This window comes from Balaenoptera borealis, assembly GCF_965194805.1.
Source record: "Balaenoptera borealis genome assembly, chromosome: 12".
Taxonomy (NCBI): Eukaryota; Metazoa; Chordata; class Mammalia; order Artiodactyla; family Balaenopteridae; genus Balaenoptera; species Balaenoptera borealis.
The window spans coordinates 6,961,063-6,981,655 of NC_138869.1; the positions used below are offsets into that span (position 1 = coordinate 6,961,063).

The window sequence follows — 20,593 nt, forward strand, 5'->3', positions numbered from 1 at the left end:
TGGGACCCAGGCCTGAGTCGTCTTAGTTAAGCTGAGAACAAACCCCATGTCACTTGGTGAAGATGTGCTGGCCTTGCCGATGCCCTGGCGCCAGCAGGGGCCCCACCCGCGGTGGACCTTGGTGGGGGCTTCGCTTCCCTGAGCTGCAGCCTCCTGTGTGAAACGGGGCCTGCGTTGCCTCCTGGCGGGGTCCCTGGGAGGACGGGGCGCTTGGTGGGGCTAAGGCGCACCTCTGTTGCAGGACGGCCCAGAAGCACTGCTGTGTGTCCTACTTGAAGGAGAAGAGCTGCATGGCCGGCGTCATGGGGGCCAAGGAGGGCGAGGCATGCGGGGACGAGGACAACGACACCTGCGGCGTCTCCCTGTACAAGGCAAGCCTGCCCTGGGGCTGTTGTGGCCTGAGCCTGAAGGTCCTTGAGGGCCGAGGGGGTGGGCCGCCCTGTGGGGCTCCTCTGAGGGGAGGGTGCTCACGCCTGGGGGCGGGGGAGCTCTGCATCTGCATAGAAAACATCACCAGTTACCATGTGGACCAATTGATTCGGGAAATATTGTTTGAACACCAGTCTGTGCTGGCCCTGTTTTAGGCATTAAGAATGCAGAAATGAATAACACAAAAATCCCTTCCCTCACGGGGCTTTCTTTTTCTTTGGTCTTTTTGTAACTGGCATTTCAGCTGAGTGTAAGTTATGTCCCCAAGGTTCATCCATGTTGTTGCATGTGGCAGAACTTCCTTCCTTTGTAAGGCTGAGTAATAGTCTGTGTATGGAGAGACCACATTTTGTTTATCCATCATCTGTCGATGGGCACGTGGGTTGATTCTTCCTCTTGGCTACTGTGAATATTGCTGCTGCGAACGTGGGTGTAAGAAAGCGCCTCTCTAGAGGACAGACAGTACGTCCACTTACATCACATTGGCTAGAACTTAGTCTGATGGCTGCCTAGCTGCAAGGAAGGCTGGGAAATGTAGTCCTTATTCTGGAGAGGTCGTGTGCCCACTGCAAATCTGGAAGGAGGGAAAACGGACTTTGGGGGCTAACAGCTGGCTGTCTGTGCTGCAGAGGATGAGGGCAAACTTGGAACAGTTTCGGGAAGTATCACAGAAGGATATTGTGTTTGGGGGAGAGAAAGGGACGGAGTTGAAGAAACCACAAGCCTGGATGACGGTCAAGGGACCTCTGGAGGAGGGCACCATTTGGCAGAGGATTTTGACATCAAATTTTGTCTCATTGGGGTCAATTTTTCCTAAAAACAACTGATATTAGCGAAAGGACCTTGGTGACTGGCGAGTTTAGAATTCCGTTTGTGTTTATATGTTTGACCCTGGACCAGTCCTTTTTCCTCCATCTATAAAATGGGGATAATAGTTCATGTCTTTTGGGGTGGTTGTGAGGATCAGAGGTAATGCAGACTGTTTACCAAATATGTGGTTGGTCTTCACTAAGTGGATATGTTCACCATTGGGAGATGCAGTCTGGAGTATCAGTGACCTACTGCTGTGTAACAAACCACCCCAAACCTAGTGGCTGATGACCAGCTCAGGTCATGGGTCAAGGTAGTTGTGCTGTCCTGGGCCATGCCCAGCTGACCTTGGCTGCCACCAGCTAATGGTTCTGCTGGCACTAGATCTAGGATGGCTGTAGCTGGGATGACACTTTCCTGTTCCATGTGGTCTCAACCTCCAGCAGGCTAGCCTGGGCTTGTTTAGGTAGTGGCTGAGCAGGGTTCCAACATGGGGGATAGATGTGTGCAAGGCCTTTTGAGGCCTGGGCTCAGAAGAGGCACACTGTCACTTCTGTCTCCTCCTGTTGGCCGAAACAAGTCATGAGGCACAATCAAGAGGTTGGGAAATGCACCCTCTCTTTCGACAGGAGGAACTGTGCTATCAGACTGCAAAGACAGAGAACACGGTGAAGAGTGAACAACTGGGGCTGTTACTGTAATCAGTCTACCACAGTAGTTTAAATGAATCAAAGACTTTATTTTTGGAGGCATGCAGTCTGGGACAGGGGTGAATCTATGTAATATCTTCAGGCACCCAGGCTTCTATACTTCTGCTCGATCATCTTTAGCTTGTAGTTTCCATCTTTAAGGTCACCTCATGACCCAAAATCGCTGCTAGAGCTCCAGCCATCACATCTATTCCAAAAAGGAGGAAGGGGGAGAGCAAAAAAGATGTACTTTCAAGTTGAGTCAGCCCCAGCTAAAAGCTCTCCTGAAAGCTTCACCCAGTGTCCCTTATCTCTAACTTTAAGGGAAGTGCTGCCTTTTAGGTAGCCTGAATAGATTTGCAGTCTGCTGGTAAATATGGGAGCAGTTAGTGGGTGTGGCTGTGGGTTAACTTGTAGTTCTTTTCATAAGAGGCCATTTATGAATTATTGCAAAAAACTTGCACTAGCTGAGCCAGACACGGGAAATGGGGACAGATGACACCTTTGCCCCTGGAGAGCACATCCCGGGCACAATGTGAAGACGAGGGTGAATTCGCTCCCATTTATCAGCCCCTCCCTAGAGCCTGGGGGTCCAGAGTGAGTCCCCCAGGCTCACAGGCCGTGCGGAAGGCCCTGAGCGGCCGGGCTGGGCAGTGACGGCACGTCTCTCTCCAGCAATGCTGTGACTGCTGCGGCCTGGGGCTCCGCGTGCGGGCCGAGGGCCAGTCGTGTGAGTCCAACCCCAACCTCGGCTACCCCTGCAACCACGTCATGCTCTCCTGCTGTGAGGGCGAAGACCCCCTCATCGTGCCCGAGGTCCGCCGGCCTCCGGAGCCTGAGGCTGTACCACGGAGAGGTGGGTGCTGCTCCCCAGGCCAGGCATGTGGGCAGCTGGGCGACCGGGGAGAGCTGCTGGGGCTTCTAGGGCAAGGCTGGGTGTCCCCTGGCCTTCTGTGGGGACCTTGGTCACCTTCGTCTGTGGTTCAAGGCACAAGTTCAGCTCTGGACAGAGTTCTTCTGTGGCCTCCGATGATGGACTCCTGTTATTTTCGAGGTGGTGATCTCATTCAGTTTTCTACTTATCATCCGCTCTGCCCAACTAGTACCACCCATCTCCCTCCACTCTCCACCCACCAACCCTCCTGTTTCTTTGTTCACCTACACATCCATACTTCTTCCTCCCCATCCACCCATCCATTTCACCCATCCCCCTCCCATCCTCTGGTCAATCTTTCCACCACTCCTTCCCCCATCCTGTCATCCATCTATTCACACATCCGTCCACCCCTCCATCCACCACCCACACCCACCCCTCCATCCACCCACCCACCCCTCCATCCCGTCCATCCATCCACCTGCCCACGCACGCCCCTCTCTCCACCCCTCCGTCCACCCACCCCTCTATCCACCTCTCTGTCCATCCTCCATCCATCCACCCATCCATCCATCCCTCCATCCATCCATCCATCCACCCACCCATCCACTTACCCATCCATCCATCCATCCACCCACCCCTCCATCCATCTACCCATCCATCCATCCATCCATCCATCTGTCCACCCATCCATCCACCCACCCCTCCATCCACCACCCACACCCACCTCTCCATCCACCTACCCACCCCTCCATCCCGTCCATCCATCCACCTGCCCACGCACGCCCCTCTATCCACCCCTCCGTCCACCCACCCCTCTATCCACCTCTCTGTCCATCCTCCATCCATCCACCCATCCATCCATCCATCCATCTGTTCTTCTTTCCATCCACCCACCACTCCATTCATCCATCCATCTATCCTTCATCCATCCATCCATCCACCCATCCACCCACCCATCCGTCCTTCATCGTGCTGTCTCAGCAGAGCACACAGGAGGTTCTGGTGAGGACCTGATCTGATTTCCTGAGGGCCTGTGGTCCCAACCACTTGCTGGGACCAGCCTGGGTCTCATCATGAGCATGGACCCCTGCCCCAGTTTCAGAGGCGGAGTTGACGAGCCGGGAGGCCCTGTCACTGGGCACGGAGACTGAGCTGCCCAACAGCCTGCCCGGTGACGACCAGGATGAGTGCCTGCTCCTCCCGGGGGAGCTGTGCCAACACCTGTGCATCAACACCGTGGGCTCCTACCACTGTGCCTGCTTTCCTGGCTTCTCGCTGCAGGACGATGGCCGTACCTGCCGCCCAGGTGAGGGCCTGGACGGTCGGGGCAGGAGCTGGGGTGGGGCTGATCTTGCCCGCAGAGCGTGGTGTTCCTCAGGTGGGGACCGTGGGGGACTTCGCCTCCCGCTACCCCACACTGTGGAACCTGCCGGCGCCGAGGGTCCCCAGCGATGGGTTTGTGAGGCCAGGCAGACGGGCTCCCTCCTGGGGCCCCATCTGCAGGGCTGCCCCAGCGGCCCACCCTGGATTCAAGTGCAGGGCCGGGACCTGGGCCATGGAGGCTCCCGCCTACCCAGCCACGTCCCAGTACCGGGCCCGCGGTGGTCAGGCTCCGGCACCTGGTCTGGGAGGACTCTCTCCCTGCCAGCTTCCAGGGGTGGATTCACTGGAGTCCACAGACTGGTCCTCCCCCACCCTCCCTGCCCCTATTAGCTGTGAGACGGATCTGGCCTGAGGTGCGTCCCTCCCTGAGCCTCAGTTCCCTCTCCCGTGGGGAGGATGGGGGTGGGTAAAATGAGCGGCCCCCTGACCTCGAGAGCCCGCATGGCGCCTGTTAGGGCCTGAGGCCGCCTGAAGACGCGAGACGCCCCTCCTGTCTGCTCTGTCCGTGACAGACGGTGACCGCCCCAAGCCGGAGGCCGCCGAGGAGTCCGCGCTGAGGCCCGAATCCTCCCAGGTGGCCCCCAACACCATCGCGCTGCCCGTGCCGCAGCCCAACACCTGCAAAGGTAAGCTGGCCGTGGGCAGGCGGGGAGCCCTCGGGGCTGGGCGTGTGCGGGGTGGCCCCCCCAGGGCGTGCTGCTGCTCGGGGTCAGGGGTCGGTTGGCCTCGCCGTCGGAGGTTGGGTGAGGAGCTGCGAGAGGTGAGAATGGGGGGCGCAGCCTGGGCCAGGCGTGTGTGACCCCAGGATGGCCCATGAGCCGCTTTCAGTCTCGCTTTCTATAAAACTGAGAGAGTACAATCCTTGCCCGCCCAGGCATCACGGAGCCTGCGTTCAGACACGTGCGGGACGTTCTCTGCGCCCTTCCTCTCCTCCCCTCCGTCTTCCTTCTGCCTCCTCCTCACCCGCCTCCCTGTTACTTGAGGGAGGGGTGTGTTGGGGGAGGTCGCAGACCCCAGCCGGTGTGTGAGCGGGTGGAAGGGGTGACCTTGTGAAAGGGGCAGGAGCGGGGTTCCCTGGCTCCCAGCCCCTCTGCCTGTAGGCCGGAGCCGCGTGGTCTCTGACTTCCGTGCGGTTTCCTCGCAGACAACGGGCCCTGCAAGCAGGTGTGCAGCGTGGTCGGGGACACCGCCATGTGCTCCTGCTTCCCCGGCTATGCCATCATGGCGGACGGCGTGTCCTGTGAAGGTGAGTGTCCCCCCCGCCGTGGGCCCCGCACACCTGAGTGGGCCCGGAGCGGGGGAGGTGTTCCAGGGCCAAACCTCGCTGTGCTGGTGAGCGGGGAGCCGGTGTGGCTGCCATGACGACCAGCTGCAAATTGAGCAGCTGAAACAGCCGCGTCCGCCCACATCACGTGCCAGGTGTGCGTGTAGCCCAGGTGGGCACACGGGCTGGCCGCGGCCCCACCGCTCCCTGGAGCACGGCTCCGCAAACTTCAGTGTGCAACAGGGTCACCTGGGGGCCTGGGACCACAGGGTCCTGAGAAGTCCACATGGCCTCAGGGGTCTGACCTAGTAGGTCTTGGGGCAGGGGGGAGGCCCGAGACTCCCTGGGTCACACTCTGACTAGCTCTGTCCTCGAGGGTCACCCCATCTGAGTGGCCTGACTTGGTTTGTGACCGCCTTGCCCCCGTTCCAGCCACGGGTGGAGCCGACAGAGGGCAGTGCCTGCCCTATTGTCCTGCGGCAGGACATCGCTCCGGCTGGCCTCCATGGGGAACGAGGCTGGGGAGAGGCAGCCCCAGCTGGAGGGCACATTCTCAGTTCTGAAATCAAGGAGGGACGGTGGATGTTGGTGACTCTGCCTTCACAGAAGGGCCGAAGAGGGTTTAAAAGCACGGGCCTCCCTTACTTACGAACCCGCTCAGTCTGGGTCTTGTCCCGGTGGGGTCTCTGTGGGCTGGGACCTCCGCCTGTGAACTGGGGGGCATCGGATCCGACACCTGCTGGGGTGGTTCCCACAGTGAATGGGAATCCGACACCTGCTGGGGTGGTTCCCACAGTGAATGACACCTTGAGCACCTCCTCGTGTGTGGAGGCAGGGCAGGCAGAGAGTATGCAGATGGTCTAGGAAATGCTTTAGTTCAGGTTCAAGTTCAGGAGACATGAACCTGGTTTGGGTCCATGGGTAACAGGGTTAAGTCTGCCTGGGAAGAGACCCACATCCCTGTCAGAAGCCGAAACCCACCTCTAGCCGATTGCCCAGGACTGTTCTGGTGTGGATGAAAACCAACCTCATGCCCAGAGAGGACAGGACACTTGCCCAGAGCACACAGCATGGTGGTGACTGACAGGCCTTTCTCTCAGATGGTGGGGGCAGATCTGGCTTTGCTCCTCACCTCCCGGGACCCTGAAGACATGAGGACTGTGTCTCTTCTGGGTTGGGACTCCTTCAGGCCATGGGCCCGTGTCCCTATCCCTCCAGGCCTCCCTTTCTCTCTGCAGCGCCCCCAGTGGTAGAGGCTGTGGGCTCCAGGCCAGAGGATGCAGAGGGCGTTTTGTGGGTGTAGCCTGCCCTGCAGGGGGGTCCTGCAGGTGATACTTAAACAGGTGATGTTTTATCATCTGTTTAAAATAATCAAACAAGTTACCAACAATGACAGCTCAAGAATTTTTTTTAAATGTCCAAATTTCAGGTTTTTCTTGAAACTTTGTAACATCTGTCCACAAGGAGCCCACAGCCTTGGTCTCCCTTTCGACAGAGCACAGGCTCCGCAGTGCCCTAGAGCCCCCTTGGCCCCTTCTCCTGTTTATGTCTCCAGCCCGGCCCCCTAAGCACTTAGATTTGCAACTCCTGCCGTTGTGTGGCTCCCGTGGCTGCCCGTGGAGGTGGCGGGTCTCCAGAGCATGGATGGGAGACGGCCTCTGGTCCCGCCCGCTGTGTGACCCCGGACAGGCTGTCTACCCTCTCTGAGCTTCACTTTGCCACCTGTCTCTGCTAGGGCTCCCGCTCTGACGTGTTTCAACTGGACAAACTCAGACTTGGGCCCAAAGCCCAAAGGGACCACTGATGGGCTGGGAGGTCCTGGGCACGTCCCTGCCCGTCTGGGTCTGTTTCCCCATCTGTCACTGGAGGCTCCATGTCACTGGAGGCCACGCCTCTCTAACGGCCCTTCTGTTTTTCCTCCCGCGGCCGTCACTAGACCAAGACGAGTGCCTGCTGGGCACTCACGATTGTAGCTGGCGACAGTTCTGTGTGAACACCCTGGGATCCTTCTACTGTGTCAACCACACAGTGGTCTGTGCCGAGGGCTTTATCCTCAACGCACACAGGAAGTGCGTGGGTAAGCCAGAGCCCCGCTTGCCGCCACCGTCACGGCTCCCCGCTCCGCTCCACGCCAAGCCCGCCACACTGCAGCCACATGCTAAAGGGCCTGCCCTTTGCATGTGAGCTCTCAGCACGGCCCCCCACCCCACGCTCCGTGTCATGCCCCTCGTGTCCTGGTTCCTGTCCTGCTTCTCCACCCACGCCACCGGGAAGCTGCTTTCCCCAGGGACGTGCCTGAGTCAGAACTTCATCTGAGGTGTGACCTGGCTGGTCATTGAAATGAGGTCATTGAGACATGTGGGCAGCAGGATAGGGAGGCCTGGGTTCGAAGCAGGACCCCCTAGTATCTCTGTGGGCTTGAACTTCCTCCCAAGCCTCTGTTTTATCATCTGTAAAAAGGGAGCACCGAGGGCACTGCTCCCGGTTTGGAGATTATGTGACATGTGTATGGCGTAGCCAGAGCCCGGGGCACTGTGTGCCTGTGACCTCAGCTGCTGAGATTGTCCTTAGATGCGGCCAGAGCCCCTTCAGAGGCAAATACCCCAGCGAGGCGTCCATTTGCTGTGTGACCCTGAGCAGTAGTGCTCGCCTCTCTGAGCCTGTTTCCTCACCTCTAACCTCGGGGCTCGGAGGCCTGGCAAGGGCTGGTACCCAGGTCCCGGCCTGTGCGTGGATGGGCTGGTGCTCAGTAATGCGTCTACCCTCCTGCCTCTTGGTGCCCTTGTGGGCCAGGGCTGGGGCTCCAGGCCTGCTCTGTGGGCAGCAAGGACTTGCTGTTCTCCCATGGCTGGGGGTCTGATGTTTTCATGGAGGAAACATCATGGACCTGAACAGAGATAGACCCAGGGTAGCGGGGGCTCGGGGCAGACTGGGAAGTGCTGTGGCAGGGACACAAGGAGAGGCCGAGGGAGAGCCCATTCCAGCTGGCAGCGTCTGGACACACTCCCTGGAGAAGGTGGCGTGTGCACGTGTCTCCAAGGACGATGGGGATTTGGGAGTTGGGAGGGGCATGAGGGAGGAAGGAACGGCTGCGACAAACATGTGGAGGTGGGAACTGCACCGCACGTGCCCAGACCCCCGTGTGTCGTCCTTGTGCTTGGGGACCATGCCCAACCTGGACATGTCCTCTTCCTCACCCTCCGCCGCCAGGCAGCGGAGTGGCCGCTGCAGACATGTGTGCCCCTGGCCTCCAGCCGCCGGCCCAACATGCGCCCTCTGGAGCCTGCTTGTCGGTGGCGGGGCAGCTCCTCCCGTCTGGGTCGTGTCTGTGTGTCTGGGAAAAGGCGGTCCACCCTGTGAGCACCCTCCCAGGACACGGGTGTGCAGGCTTCCCTGGCGGCCTGGAGAGAAGACCTTGTCCTAAAAGGGGTCGCCGGGCAGCTGGAAAACGGGTTCTGGGATGAAAGAGCAGAGGTGCATTCCATTCAGCTAAGTTTATGGTCATTCTTTCAGCCTTTCCCTCCTTATCGTCCGGCACGGACCCCAGTCTCCTCTTCGTCCTTGTGTTCCACTTATGTGTTCATCTCATCTGTGAGCACTCGTTCTTTCCATCACTTGCTCATCCACAGACGTGTCTTCTGCGGTGCGTTTGTGAGCTCCAGGCATGTTCTATTAACCCTGGCTGGTGAGATGGGAGACAGGTGCCCGGGTTAAGAGTGTGGCCTCTGCAGCCAGACTGCCTGGGTTCAAATCCTGGCTGTGCCGCTTTCTAGTTGTAGGACCTGAGATCAGTCATTTGATCTCTCTGAACCTCAGTTTCCTCCCCTGTGAAAAGAGAGGACTAATGTCTATCTCAGAGGGTCACTGTGGCGGTTACATGAGTCCATGTAAAGAACTTGCTAGTGTTTGATGCCGTAATTGTGATTCAACAAATGTGTTATACTGAGGCAGCCTGCAGAGATAGTGAGCTCCCCATCACTGGAGGTATGTAAGCCGAAGTGGGACAGTATTGGGCGGTGCCAAGTCCACAGGACTTCTAACAGACAGGTGACCTCTGTGGGGAATCCCCTGTGCTTTGCTGTTGGCCTTTTGTGCCCTGTCCTTTGAGGAACATCTTGGGCCCTGGGAACAGTGTTCCAGGTGGGCTTGGCTTTGAGACGATGGGAGCCCCGTCTCTGGGGCCCACTCTGCAGCAGTGGGGAAAGGGCTGGGCGCTCTGGGTTCTGTTCTTGCTGTGGTCCCGTGCAGGCTGGGAGACTTCAGTCACATCCCCTGTGTGAGACCTAGTTCCTTATCTGCGAAGCAGTATCTCTGGGGGATCGAGGGCAGTTCCTGTAAGCCGCCCGATCCCTAAGTGAGCCACACAGTCAGTGGTGTCTGCTGTCATCTCTCACCATGATTCCTCCCAGGCTAGGGGGGGCTCCTGGCCCATGACGTTTCTGGGCTCCTGAGAATGTGTCTCTCTCTGTCAATCCAGCTTATAAATCAGAAGTCTCTATCTGGCCCAGCCAACCCTTCCTTGGAAACCACGGGCCAGAACTCTCCCTTTTCCTCCTCCTCATCCCCACCCAACCAGCCTTGGCCGGGCCTGTACACCAGTTGGTTCACCTGTGAGTCTGGGACAGTCTCTTGCCTCACAGCCCTGCACCCCTCCTCTCCACCTGGTCCTTGTCATCCTGGTAGGCGCAGCTCAGACATTACTGTCCTTGAGAGCAGCTCTGACAGCGCAGGACCCAGAGCGGGCAGTGCTCTGGCCTGAGCCCAGGACCGTGCAGCTTTCCTCCCCAGCGTCTCCACCCGACCCGTCCTCTCTCCCTGCCTGCCGACTGGCAGTTCCTTGGGGGCAGAGGCTGTGACACACCGCTAGGCCACCTGGGCTTAGCACAGAATAGGTGCTCGTTAAGGTGCGTCCAGTGAATGAACGAATCCGCAACGACTGCTGTACCTCCCCTGCCAGGTGGAGCGTGGCGGAGACATGGGGTGTCCTCTGCCCACCTGCAGGGACGTCTGACTTGGCCACCTCTCTGGGTCTCCTCCGCCCTCCCTGATGCTACTTATTTCCCTCCTTTGCTGGCTTCTCCCCTCCCCACCTGCGCATCCCAGGGGTCAGTACTCGGCCCCCAGGTGACCTCAGCAGTGACCACTCCCAAGTTAATGTCTCCCCTCAGCCCCCTTCCGTGAACTCCGAGGCAGGTCTCTGGCTGCCCTTGATCCTCAAGCTCAGTGTGACGTCGAGGGCTCCCAACCTTCCCCTGTCAGCCTGCTCCTCCCAGCCGGCCGTTCCCTCTGCCTGGGAGGGCCGTTCCCACATGCCCACAGGGCTCCCAGGTGCCGGGCCCCCACCTGCAGGGCTGCTCGTCCAGAAAGCTTTGCCGAGACCAGCGGGCTCTTCTTTTTCTCTCTGCTTCGTCACATCCATCATAGATGCTGTCGGTTTGACCTTCACAGTACTTCCAGAACCCGACTGCTTCTCCTCGCCTCCATGGGTGGCAGCCTGAGCCCCATCATCTCCTCTTCTAACATACCCTCACCCCTGGAGTATTTGCGCTCAGCCAGGGGACCCTGTTACCGATAGGTCAGCCCACTTCCCTCGTCTGCTGGAGCCCTCGATGGCTGCCGCCTGCCCCGCATCTCCTAACGCTCTCCTCTCCCCGCAGTCACACCCCTCTGGGCCAGACCCTGAACCTGCCTGAGATACGAGCTCGGCTCATTCTGGCACCTCCTCCAATGCTTTGCTCTGTGTCCTCTGCCCTGAGGATCCTTCGTGCCTCCACCCCCTGCACCTCCCACTCCTGGTCTCCTTCACTCTCTCTTCCACAACACTCAGGACCACCCTCCCTCTTAGGTTTGTCTGTCTGCTGGTCCTCCCGCTCTGAGTGTCCTGTGCCATGGCAGACTTTCTGTCTGTCTTGTTCACCATGTACTCCTGGGGCCATGGCACGTGCTCCATAAATCTTTGTTGAATGGGTGGTTGCACAGACCGTGCTGCTCTCTGGGAAGTGAGCACCTTGAGGGCAGGGCTGGCTGGCCGGCGGCGCCGTACCGGGAGCGCCCCGCAGCCTCTGACGGCCTCACCCTCCCCGCAGACATCAACGAGTGCGTGACGGACCTGCACACGTGCAGCCGGGGCGAGCACTGCATGAACACGGTGGGCTCCTTCCGCTGCTACAAGGCTCTCACCTGTGAGTCCGGCTACATGCTCAAGGACGGCGAGTGCACAGGTGAGGCGAGCTGGCTGGAGGCCCCGCCCACCTCCCCACCCCCGCCCACCTCCCCACCCCCGCCCCGCCTTCTGATCCGCCCCCAGCCCGCCCCCAGCCCACCTCCTGGCCCGCCCAGAGCCTTCTCCCTGCTGGCAAGCTCCGAGCCCTGGGGTTTCCTGCCTGTGGGAAGACCCCACAGATGATGGTTTGGGGGCAGAGGCGGGGCGGGGGGGCCCCGAGGTAAGTGTGTCTGGGTCAGTTATTCCCCTCCCTATGCCTCAGTTCCCACAGAAGGGTCACTTCTGTCCTTTTTACCAGAAAATTCTAGCCGCCTCAGAAGAGAGAGAGGTTCCATTGAACCGTTTCAGCAGATGCTTCCCCAGCGTCATTTGTGGGCTTGGCAGGGTTCTGGGTGGTAGGGGTACCGGTGGGGGCGTGTTCTTGTCTCTGGCCTCCTGATGGGGGGGCGGGGGGCCCACAGGCGCACGGGGCTGGGTGTTGCTTTTAGGTGGGGTCCAAAGAGGCCGGCCCCCTGTGGCCTGTGTGATGTCCAGGCGGAGACCTGCAGGATGAGAGGCCCCTGGGAAGGGTGTTCCAGGCAGAGGGAACAGCAGGTGCCATGCCCTTAGGGAGGGGAGGAGTCTTGGCGCAAAGAACAGAAAGGGCGTCTTGGGTGGGAGCACGCTGCCGGTGGAAGGAGGCTGCGGGGTTGGCAGGCCCAGGTAGGCGGGCACTTGGGAGTTTGTTTCACCCGTGACGGGAAGCGTTGTATTTTAACTGAAAACGTTTGGAAGAAAGTCACCCAGGAGGTGAGACCCAGAGCAGTGCTCCAGTGTTGCAAGCCCGGAAAATGGCGGTGGGAAGCGGCTCTGAGGTCGGCGGGAGCTCAGGCAGGTGCTGTTCGCACTCCATGCCGGGCCCTGAGCTGGGCGCGGAGCAGGGGTGGGGTGAGCTGGAAGGAGATGAGCCCAGGCCCCTCGGCGCACACCTGTGCGCACCACGCATGCCCACAGGGCTCACACAGATCCAGGGTGAGCCCCCTTTAGAGAACCCTGGCACCTGGGGAGGGGGCCGTCTCCCTGGACGCCCCACCACCCCCGCCCCTCTCATCCCAGGGCCTCCTTCCTAGACCAGAGTGGCTAGGCAGGGGCTGTGTTCTCAGCCTCCCGGGGGTCCTTGGAGGGGGTTCTAGAACCAAGCACAGGGCCGCCTAGAGGCTGGGCTCCTGTGGGAAAGTGGTGGAAACCTTGGAAACTGGAGGGGGTGGATGGATGAACAACAGACAGACAGACACACATGGTTGGTCAGGCCGTCAGGAGGCCGAGGGAGTCTCGGCTGTGCCACTAGCCCTCTGTGTCCCCTTTCTGCTCCGTGCCTCGGTTTCCTCGTCTGTGGGAAGAGCCCGACGTGCCTGCTGTGCGGGAAGCGTGGGGCCGGCACTTTGTAAACTGGGTGCTGCACAGCGGGGAGGGGCCCCCGTGACCTGCTGGCGCCACACCGCAGGTGGGGACGGCGGTGCCATCCAGGTCTGGCAGTTCCATCGTTGGAAGCTCCAAGCCTGGCCGCCCAGAGGCAGTGCCGCAGCTATGGAACCCTGCCTGTGCCTCAGTGTCCCCCGTGGGGGAGGGGGCTCGTCATAGCCTGCTTCTGGTGCATGCGAGCGCTGAGTGAATAAGTACGTCTCAGAGCCCTTGGGGCAACGCCTGGTAGCACGGCACAGTTCAGTGAGGGGGGACGTTGTTGTTCCTGCTGGCGTGGGCCACGGCAGCTCCCTGTGACGCAGAAGACCTTTGTAGCCGTCAAGGTCACCAGGGGGTGTGCGGGCAGGGGCCTGCCAGCCCGCCGGCCCCTGACCCCCGGCCTGGTCTGTGTGGCAGACGTGGACGAGTGTGAGCTGGGCACACACAACTGCCAGGCGGGCTCCGCGTGCCGTAACACCAAGGGCTCCTTCTACTGCCAGGCGCGGCAGCGCTGCATGGAGGGCTTCCTGCAGGACCCCGAGGGCAACTGCGTGGGTGAGTGGGGCTTGGAGGGGCTGTGTCTGCCTGGCCCTGGGGGTCTTCAGGGGGGGTCGTTGCGGGGATAGGCTCTGAGGGCTTTACAGATCGGGGAGGCCTGGCTTGCTGCACTTTCCCTCTCCCGGCCTCAGTGTCCCCCCTGTGAACGGATGTGTCAGTGCCTGGGCCCCACGAGGCGCTTGCAAAATGGAAGCTCTCATTATCCTGAACTGTCTGATCGCGGCTGAGTTACTTCTCTTGTGGCCTCAGTTTACCCATCTGTGGGATTGGACTGGATGAAGGTGTATCACGTTTTTTTTAACCTACCCAACAGCGCTTGGGTTCTGGGAGGGAAAGCCCTCGGCTCCTGGCATGCAGGGACCGGACAGTCTGACCTGCCAGCCCGACCTGGGCTGGTCTGGGGCCCAGGACCGGCCGCCTCCCAGTGCAGCCCTGGACTCAGATGCTGGGGCTCGGGGAGGGGCTACAGCAGGCTCCCTGTCACCCGCACCCCCCTCCGCAGACATCAACGAGTGCACGTCACTCTCCGAGCCATGTCGGCCAGGCTTCAGCTGCATCAACACGGTGGGCTCCTACACGTGCCAGAGGAACCCAGTGATCTGCGGGCGTGGCTACCACGCCAGCCAGGACGGGACCAAGTGTGTGGGTAAGGCCCGCCTCCCCCTCGCCTCTCGCTTCCCGGGTGCCCTGGGCCTGGGCGGCTGGTGCAGGGGGAGACTCCGGGCCTCAGGGTGCCCTGCTCGCCTCCCCCTGCAGACGTGAACGAGTGTGAGTCGGGCGTGCACCGCTGCGGCGAGGGGCAGGTATGCCACAACCTCCCCGGCTCCTACCGCTGTGACTGCAAGCCTGGCTTCCAGCGGGACGCCTTCGGCCGCGCCTGCGTCGGTAGGTGGGACTGGTGGCCGGGACCCTGTCCGGCTCCCCTGAGAGGTGCCCGCCTGCCCCAGGCCCTCCCCCCGGCCAGCCTTGCTCTGACCACGTGCCCGACCCTCTCTGGGCTGGACTGCCTTCCTGCTGTCCTGGCCAGCTGAGGCTCTGCTCTCTGTCCCCATCGCGCTCTTCTCTTGCCCTTTGCTGTGCCGTCTGTCTCTCCACGTTTGCCTCTGGTCTCCCTCCAACACCTCCTCTGCCTTCTTCCCCTGCTCCCTCTTCCCCCTCGCTCCTTCTGGGTTCCTGGGTCCCTCTCCTCCCCGGGAGTGGAGGGGGCTGGCGTCCAGGCCACCTCCGCCCTCCCTGAGGCCCTGCGCCTGCCGCCCACCCCGCAGACGTGAACGAGTGCTGGACCTCGCCCAGCCGCCTGTGCCAGCACACGTGCGAGAACACGCTCGGCTCCTACCGCTGCTCCTGCGCCTCCGGCTTCCTGCTGGCGGCCGATGGCAAGCGTTGCGAAGGTACGGCCGACCCGGCCTCTGACCCGTGGCCCACTGTGCAGGGCCCCAGGTCTCAGCTGCAGGCTGTTTCCTGCCAGGGGCCCCCACTGCCATCTCAGACCCAAGGGCTGGGCGTCTGTGCTGTCTGCACCCCTGGGCGGGAGCTCCCTGCAGGCAGGGGGCAGCCCAGCCTCTGCCCCTTGGTAGGTGCGGGTCCTGGCCATGACTGCGGTGCCCTGGGGTCCAGGCAGGCAGCAGAGGGAGTGAGAGGCAGGCCCGTGGCCAGGCGGACGGCTCGGCGGCCACACAGCACCTGGCAGTGCCATGCAGAGTGACCCCATCTTGGTTTTCCAGATCCCAGGAGTCTAGATATTCATGCAAAGTCTGCTGGGTTTTACACGTCGCTGGTGGATCTAAACTTAAACACACTGTGTGTTAAACCAAGCACGTGAACTGGACCTGCGGTCCAGTCCTCACCCATGTGGGATGCGCCCGGGGCTGACGGAGGGGACGCGTGAGGGACCGTCACACTGTTCCCACCTGTGTTCATGGTGTGGTTGGGCCAGGTCTGGTGGGGTTGGTGCGGAGGGGTGCGGGGGTCCCAGGCTGCTCGGTGAAGTGGGGAGGGGTCCCGTGAGTAAAGGGGATGTGGGGTCTCTGGCCCCATTTAGCTGGCACCGTCTTTCCCAGCACCTCCCCTGGAGGTGCTTTCCTCATTTCCCTCCTGGGGAGGTGAGTCTGCTGAGTCCCCTGGGAAGGCCATGCACCTCTCTCTGATCGCCTGACCTGGCCAAAGAGCCGGCCTCCTGTGGGACGGGACCAGCCCAGGGACAGGGGAGCGACCCCAGGCCTGGCTGTGTCAGACGGCACTTGGATGGGCTCCCCAAACAGACCCTGGTACTCCCTTTCACTCACGGGGGTTACAGCCACCTGTGAGCCCGCCCCCCGGCCAGGCTGGGTGCAGACAGCCGTGGGGATGGAGCGTCCTTCCCACCCTAGTTGTAGTTCATTCGTTCACTTCTTGGCCCTTCTGCCTTCCCCCCCACCACCCCTACTTCAGGCCACTTCTCTCCAGCTCCATCTGTGGCTAGACGGTAGAGACTCAGAGATGGAACCAGCATGGCCCCTGGCCCCCGGGAGCTCAGAGCCTGGTAGAGGAGAGAAGCCACTCATTCATTCATTCATGCCGTCCATCATTTTGTGTGAAACCTGTGTATGTTGTGAGGTCCCGAGGGTCATGCGGCAGACGGTGGCCTCAAGGCCATGTGTGAGCTGACCCCCTCCCCCCCACTCTGCTCTGACCACGCCGGCCTCCTTGCTCTTCTGTGCGTGCACAGGGCACACCCTCACCTCAGGGCCTGTGCTCTCACCGTGCCTTCTGCCTGGAACGCTTCCCCAGGTGCCCGCACGACTCCAACACTGCAGCCCTCCCACACACACCCCTGCCCCTTCTCTGCTCTTTTCCCATAGCACGCGCCACCTTCTGACGTACTAGGTATTCCACTCATTTAATCCCCCCGTTTCCTCCCCAGCACACACGTGAACGTCACCTCCACGATGGGGAGGTGGCTGTCCGTCTTGCTCGTGGCCGTGTCCCCACGCTCGCACAGGCCTGGCGCTGGTCGGAGCCCGGCAGGTCTTGGTTGGATGAATGAGAGACAAGTCCCTGCCCACAGGGAGCTCAGAGTCCAGCAGATGCCCCATCTCACCCGTCCTCCACCCACACCGCTCACCCGCTGCCTCGCAGGCCCGCTCTCACCCCTCCCCCACCCCCATGCATGGCCGGCCCTGGGGGTCAAGGGCAGGTCCTTGTTAGCACCTAGGTGACATCTCCCACAGCTGTCTCTACCCAGTGCTGTGCACCCTCAGTAGGGCAGCATCTAGCTCCCCGTGCGGGGATCTGAGCCCCACCTGTGGCTGCTTCCTCTAGGCCGTAGGCCGGGACTGCGCCAGCAAGCTATAATACATTGCTGCCCCTGCCTCACTGCATGTCTCAGGCAGGCGCCTTGCCTTTTTCTGGGCCTCTGGTTCCCCATCGGCCCGAAGGGGAGGCTGGAACTGATTGATGGTCTGTCAAGACAAGGCTCCAGGTGAGCCGGACCTGGGCCCTCTGGGCTGGAGGACACCTCGGTGACCGCCAGCTGGTCTGTCTGCAGACGTGAACGAGTGTGAGGCCCAGCGCTGCAGCCAGGAGTGCGCCAACATCTATGGCTCCTATCAGTGCTACTGCCGCCAGGGCTACCAGCTGGCTGAGGACGGGCACACCTGCACAGGTACCTCTCCTGCCCAGGGCCCCCTTCCTGAGAGACACCGCTTCCCGTGTGCCAGGCTCCTAGAGTCCCCACTGGGCCGGGACACAGGGCACACGGAGGCCTTAGCGTCGTATCAGAGCTTGAGTCCCAGCCGTGCGTTTCCTGGCTGTGCCACCTTGGACAGATGCTTCCCACGTCTGACCTCAGTGGGATGAAGGATTAAGTTAATTACAGCTGACCCTTGAACGACACGGGGGTTAGGGCCTCCCTCACCCGACAGTCAAAAATCCACATATAACTTTACAGTCGGCCCTCTGTATCCGCGGTTCCGCATGTGTGGTTGAACCAAGGACAGACTGCGTAGTACTGTAGTATTTATTGAAAAAAGTTCTCGTGTAAGTGGGCCTGTGCAGTTCAAACCTGTGTGGTTCAGGGGTCGGCGGTAGCTTGTCCACGCCCTGTCTGGTGCCTGGCCGGCCCTCAGCTGGCAGTAGCCAGTATGGAGCGGCCCCGGGAAGCAGGTCCTGGAATGCGGGCCCTGTGTGCTCTGCGGCCTCGGGCAGCTCTCTTCCTCTCTCAGCCCTGTCGTCCTCATCTGTAAAATGGGCCCCCAGGCTCCATGGCTGTGGCAGGATGACCCAGCGTTCACGAGGGGCTGAAACTCTCTCTGGCAGACATTGACGAGTGCGCTCAGGGCGCCGGCATCCTCTGCACCTTCCGCTGCATCAACGTGCCAGGGAGCTACCAGTGCGCGTGCCCAGAGCGCGGCTACACCATGACGGCCAACGGGAGGTCCTGCAAGGGTGAGTGAGGGGTCCGCGCCACCGGGGCCTCAGGCAGCCTCCAAGCAGGCGCAGAAAGCCTCATGCAGCTGGCTGTGTTCCCAGAGCTCTGACACCAAGTGCATAGGCAGAGAATGGCCCATGCCACTGGTGGCCACGTTCACCGAGCTCTACGCCTGGGATGAGGAAGGTGGCAGTCTTTCTGCTGCTTGACCCAGCTTAGAGTCTTCAAGGCTTGGACTCTGCCCTGGGCCCTGCCCTGCGAGCGGGACGGGGGTCCTGTGGGGTGGTCCTAAAGACAGGAGCCCTACCCAGTGAGGAGCCCATACAAGAGGAGCCTCAGGGGTCCCAGAAGCTGGCCAGGGCTTCCCGGCTGCAGAGCTATCTGCTTTTTAATTTAAAAAATAATCAGCCTGGACTCCGTAAAAGGTGAGGATCTTACCTGCCGTAAACAGCTGTGCGGGAATGATGACTTTATCTGCCTAGAGCGTGATTTCAGTTTTGAGCCTGAGGCCCTGTTCTGCTTGATGGTGGGAACGCAGCGTGGGCTTCTTGGACAGCTCAGACGCCGCAGTGATTTTGGCTCTTGAAGGGGCTTCAGCCTGGAAACCTGTTCGCGTTCAGGACATCTCCCCCGACCCCTTCTCCCTGGCCATCCCGGCACGGGGGCTGGGGAATGGCCTGTGCTGGCAGCACAGAGGCTCCCAGGCCCTTGGCTGCTGTACGGAGTGGAAGAGACGGGAGTATGTGACGCTCGGGTGGCATGTGAGCTGTGTGCCCACAGGACGAGCTGCCCTGAGACCCAGGCGCCCGGGGCGGGCTGGGGTGGCTCGGACGAGGGTCTCCAGCTCTGGGCATCCCTCCCATCGCCCTCCTCTGCTCCCCCCAGACCTGGACGAGTGTGCACTGGGCACCCACAACTGCTCTGAGGCTGAGACCTGCCATAACATCCAGGGCGGCTTCCGCTGCCTGCGTTTCGAGTGTCCTCCAAACTACGTCCGAGTCTCTGAAACGTGAGTGCCCCCACCCCGGCCTCGGGCCCGGGGACCCTGCACCGATCCACACTGCCCCGGGCGGAGGCCAGGTGACCGGTGGCGCGTGCCTTCACCACCCCCTGCTCTTCACAGGCCCCACTGCCAGGTCTGTGGTCTGATGACCATAAATGGTATAAAACAGCACCTTGCAGAAAGCTTGGTGCGTAGAGTATGAAAGGAAGAAGACTCACAAAAAAAATCTTCTCTTTCTCTCTCTCACACACACACACTAGTTGTCTTTTGCTGTGTAACGAGATTTTTGCACCACTTCGCATCTTAACATGACAAGTAGTTACCATCTCACACGGTTTTGGAGGGTCACGAGCCAAGGAGCCGCTTAGCTGGGTGGTCCTGGCTGAGGGTCGCATAGGGCTGGGTGCTCCGAAGCCTTGACCAGGGCTGCAGGATCCCGCTGCCCACTCATGGCTCTGGGCGGGAGGCCTCAGCGCCTCACCATGTGGCCTCTCCACGGGGCCGGAGCTCCCCCAGCACGGGTCATCAAGAAGGCAAGTGATGGTCCTTTGTAACCTAACCTAACCCTAAAAGTGACATATCATCACTTCTGCCACTGGCCACACAGTCCAGCACTGCACGGGGTACCCTGGGAGGCAACATTCGAAGTGTGACTGACAGGAGGGGAGACACCGGGACCATCTCGCAGGCTGGTGACCACACTCCCTAGTGATGCCTCTTGGTGTTTCGCCGTATTTCCTATCCTTTCCTTACTAAACATACATTTCCGTAGAGTACTTGCTGGGGTGTCCATCTTTTCTCTGCGTGGTGCTGTCACGTGGATGTGCTCCGTTGTTCGAAGCTTGCTTTCTCTGCTTGGTCGCCGTCTTTTTCGTCTGTGCGTGCAGCCCGCCTGGGGTGGCACTTCCTAGCATGTATGCGCTCGTGATTTACTTGCCGGCTGCCCTGCTGACTCTGTGACATGCTTGCTAATACACACAGTGCCGGGGGGTGTCTACGTGCAGGTGTGTTGGGACGCTTGGGTGAGTGTGTCTGGGTGACCCTGGGCAGGTGACCTCCCTTCCCTGGGTCTCAGCTGCTCCGCCTGCAACATGGGTGACGGTAGCGCCAGCCCCAGGGTGGGTGTGAGCACGGCATGAGTGAAAACACGTCATGAGTTTACACAGCGTATGGCATGGCCTGGTGCTGCATTAGTGCCATGTGTTGGCGACGTCATACCCCAACCCTGCGTGGCTGTGCGCTGTGGTCCCCCAGTTGGGGAACTCTGCTCACAACATCCTCTAGACCCGCTGAGCCCTGGTGCCCATTTTGGAAGCACTGAGCTTTGAGACAGGGATTTAGTGATGGAGGAGACAGGGATTTAGTGATGGAGGAGACAGGGTCTCATTGCACCCAGAAGAGACCAGATTGTTGCTGGGCTTAGAAATCGAGGCCTTGGGCCCCGTGGAGTGTGGTGCAGGTTCTGTCATCGTGGTCCTGTAGCGTGGCCGGGTTCCCAGGCGACCTCTG

At 60.7% G+C, this 20,593-nt stretch overlaps 1 protein-coding gene and 1 pseudogene across 5 annotated transcripts in view; both read left to right on the top strand.

Annotated features, from left to right (window-relative positions):
* Nucleotides 1–20,593, top strand: part of FBLN2 (fibulin 2) — a 76,569-nt gene that overhangs the window by 54,547 nt on the left and 1,429 nt on the right. Inside the window, exons 4-17 of one of the 4 annotated variants that reach the window (XM_082345196.1) lie at nt 242–371; nt 2,604–2,784; nt 3,902–4,111; nt 4,701–4,814; nt 5,333–5,434; nt 7,389–7,529; nt 11,539–11,673; nt 13,533–13,670; nt 14,176–14,319; nt 14,430–14,558; nt 14,939–15,064; nt 17,200–17,316; nt 17,970–18,098; nt 18,967–19,090. In XM_082345196.1, the coding sequence (XP_082201322.1) occupies nt 242–371; nt 2,604–2,784; nt 3,902–4,111; nt 4,701–4,814; nt 5,333–5,434; nt 7,389–7,529; nt 11,539–11,673; nt 13,533–13,670; nt 14,176–14,319; nt 14,430–14,558; nt 14,939–15,064; nt 17,200–17,316; nt 17,970–18,098; nt 18,967–19,090 (1,920 nt within the window). The remainder of the gene's footprint in view (nt 1–241; nt 372–2,603; nt 2,785–3,901; nt 4,112–4,700; nt 4,815–5,332; nt 5,435–7,388; nt 7,530–11,538; nt 11,674–13,532; nt 13,671–14,175; nt 14,320–14,429; nt 14,559–14,938; nt 15,065–17,199; nt 17,317–17,969; nt 18,099–18,966; nt 19,091–20,593) is intronic. The other 3 variants (XM_082345197.1, XM_082345198.1, XM_082345199.1) reach the window with 3 other exon arrangements.
* The window catches only part of LOC309607107 (shieldin complex subunit 3 pseudogene), a 296,341-nt pseudogene that overhangs the window by 20,598 nt on the left and 255,150 nt on the right, over nt 1–20,593 (top strand). The gene's annotated exons all lie outside the window — the stretch shown is intronic.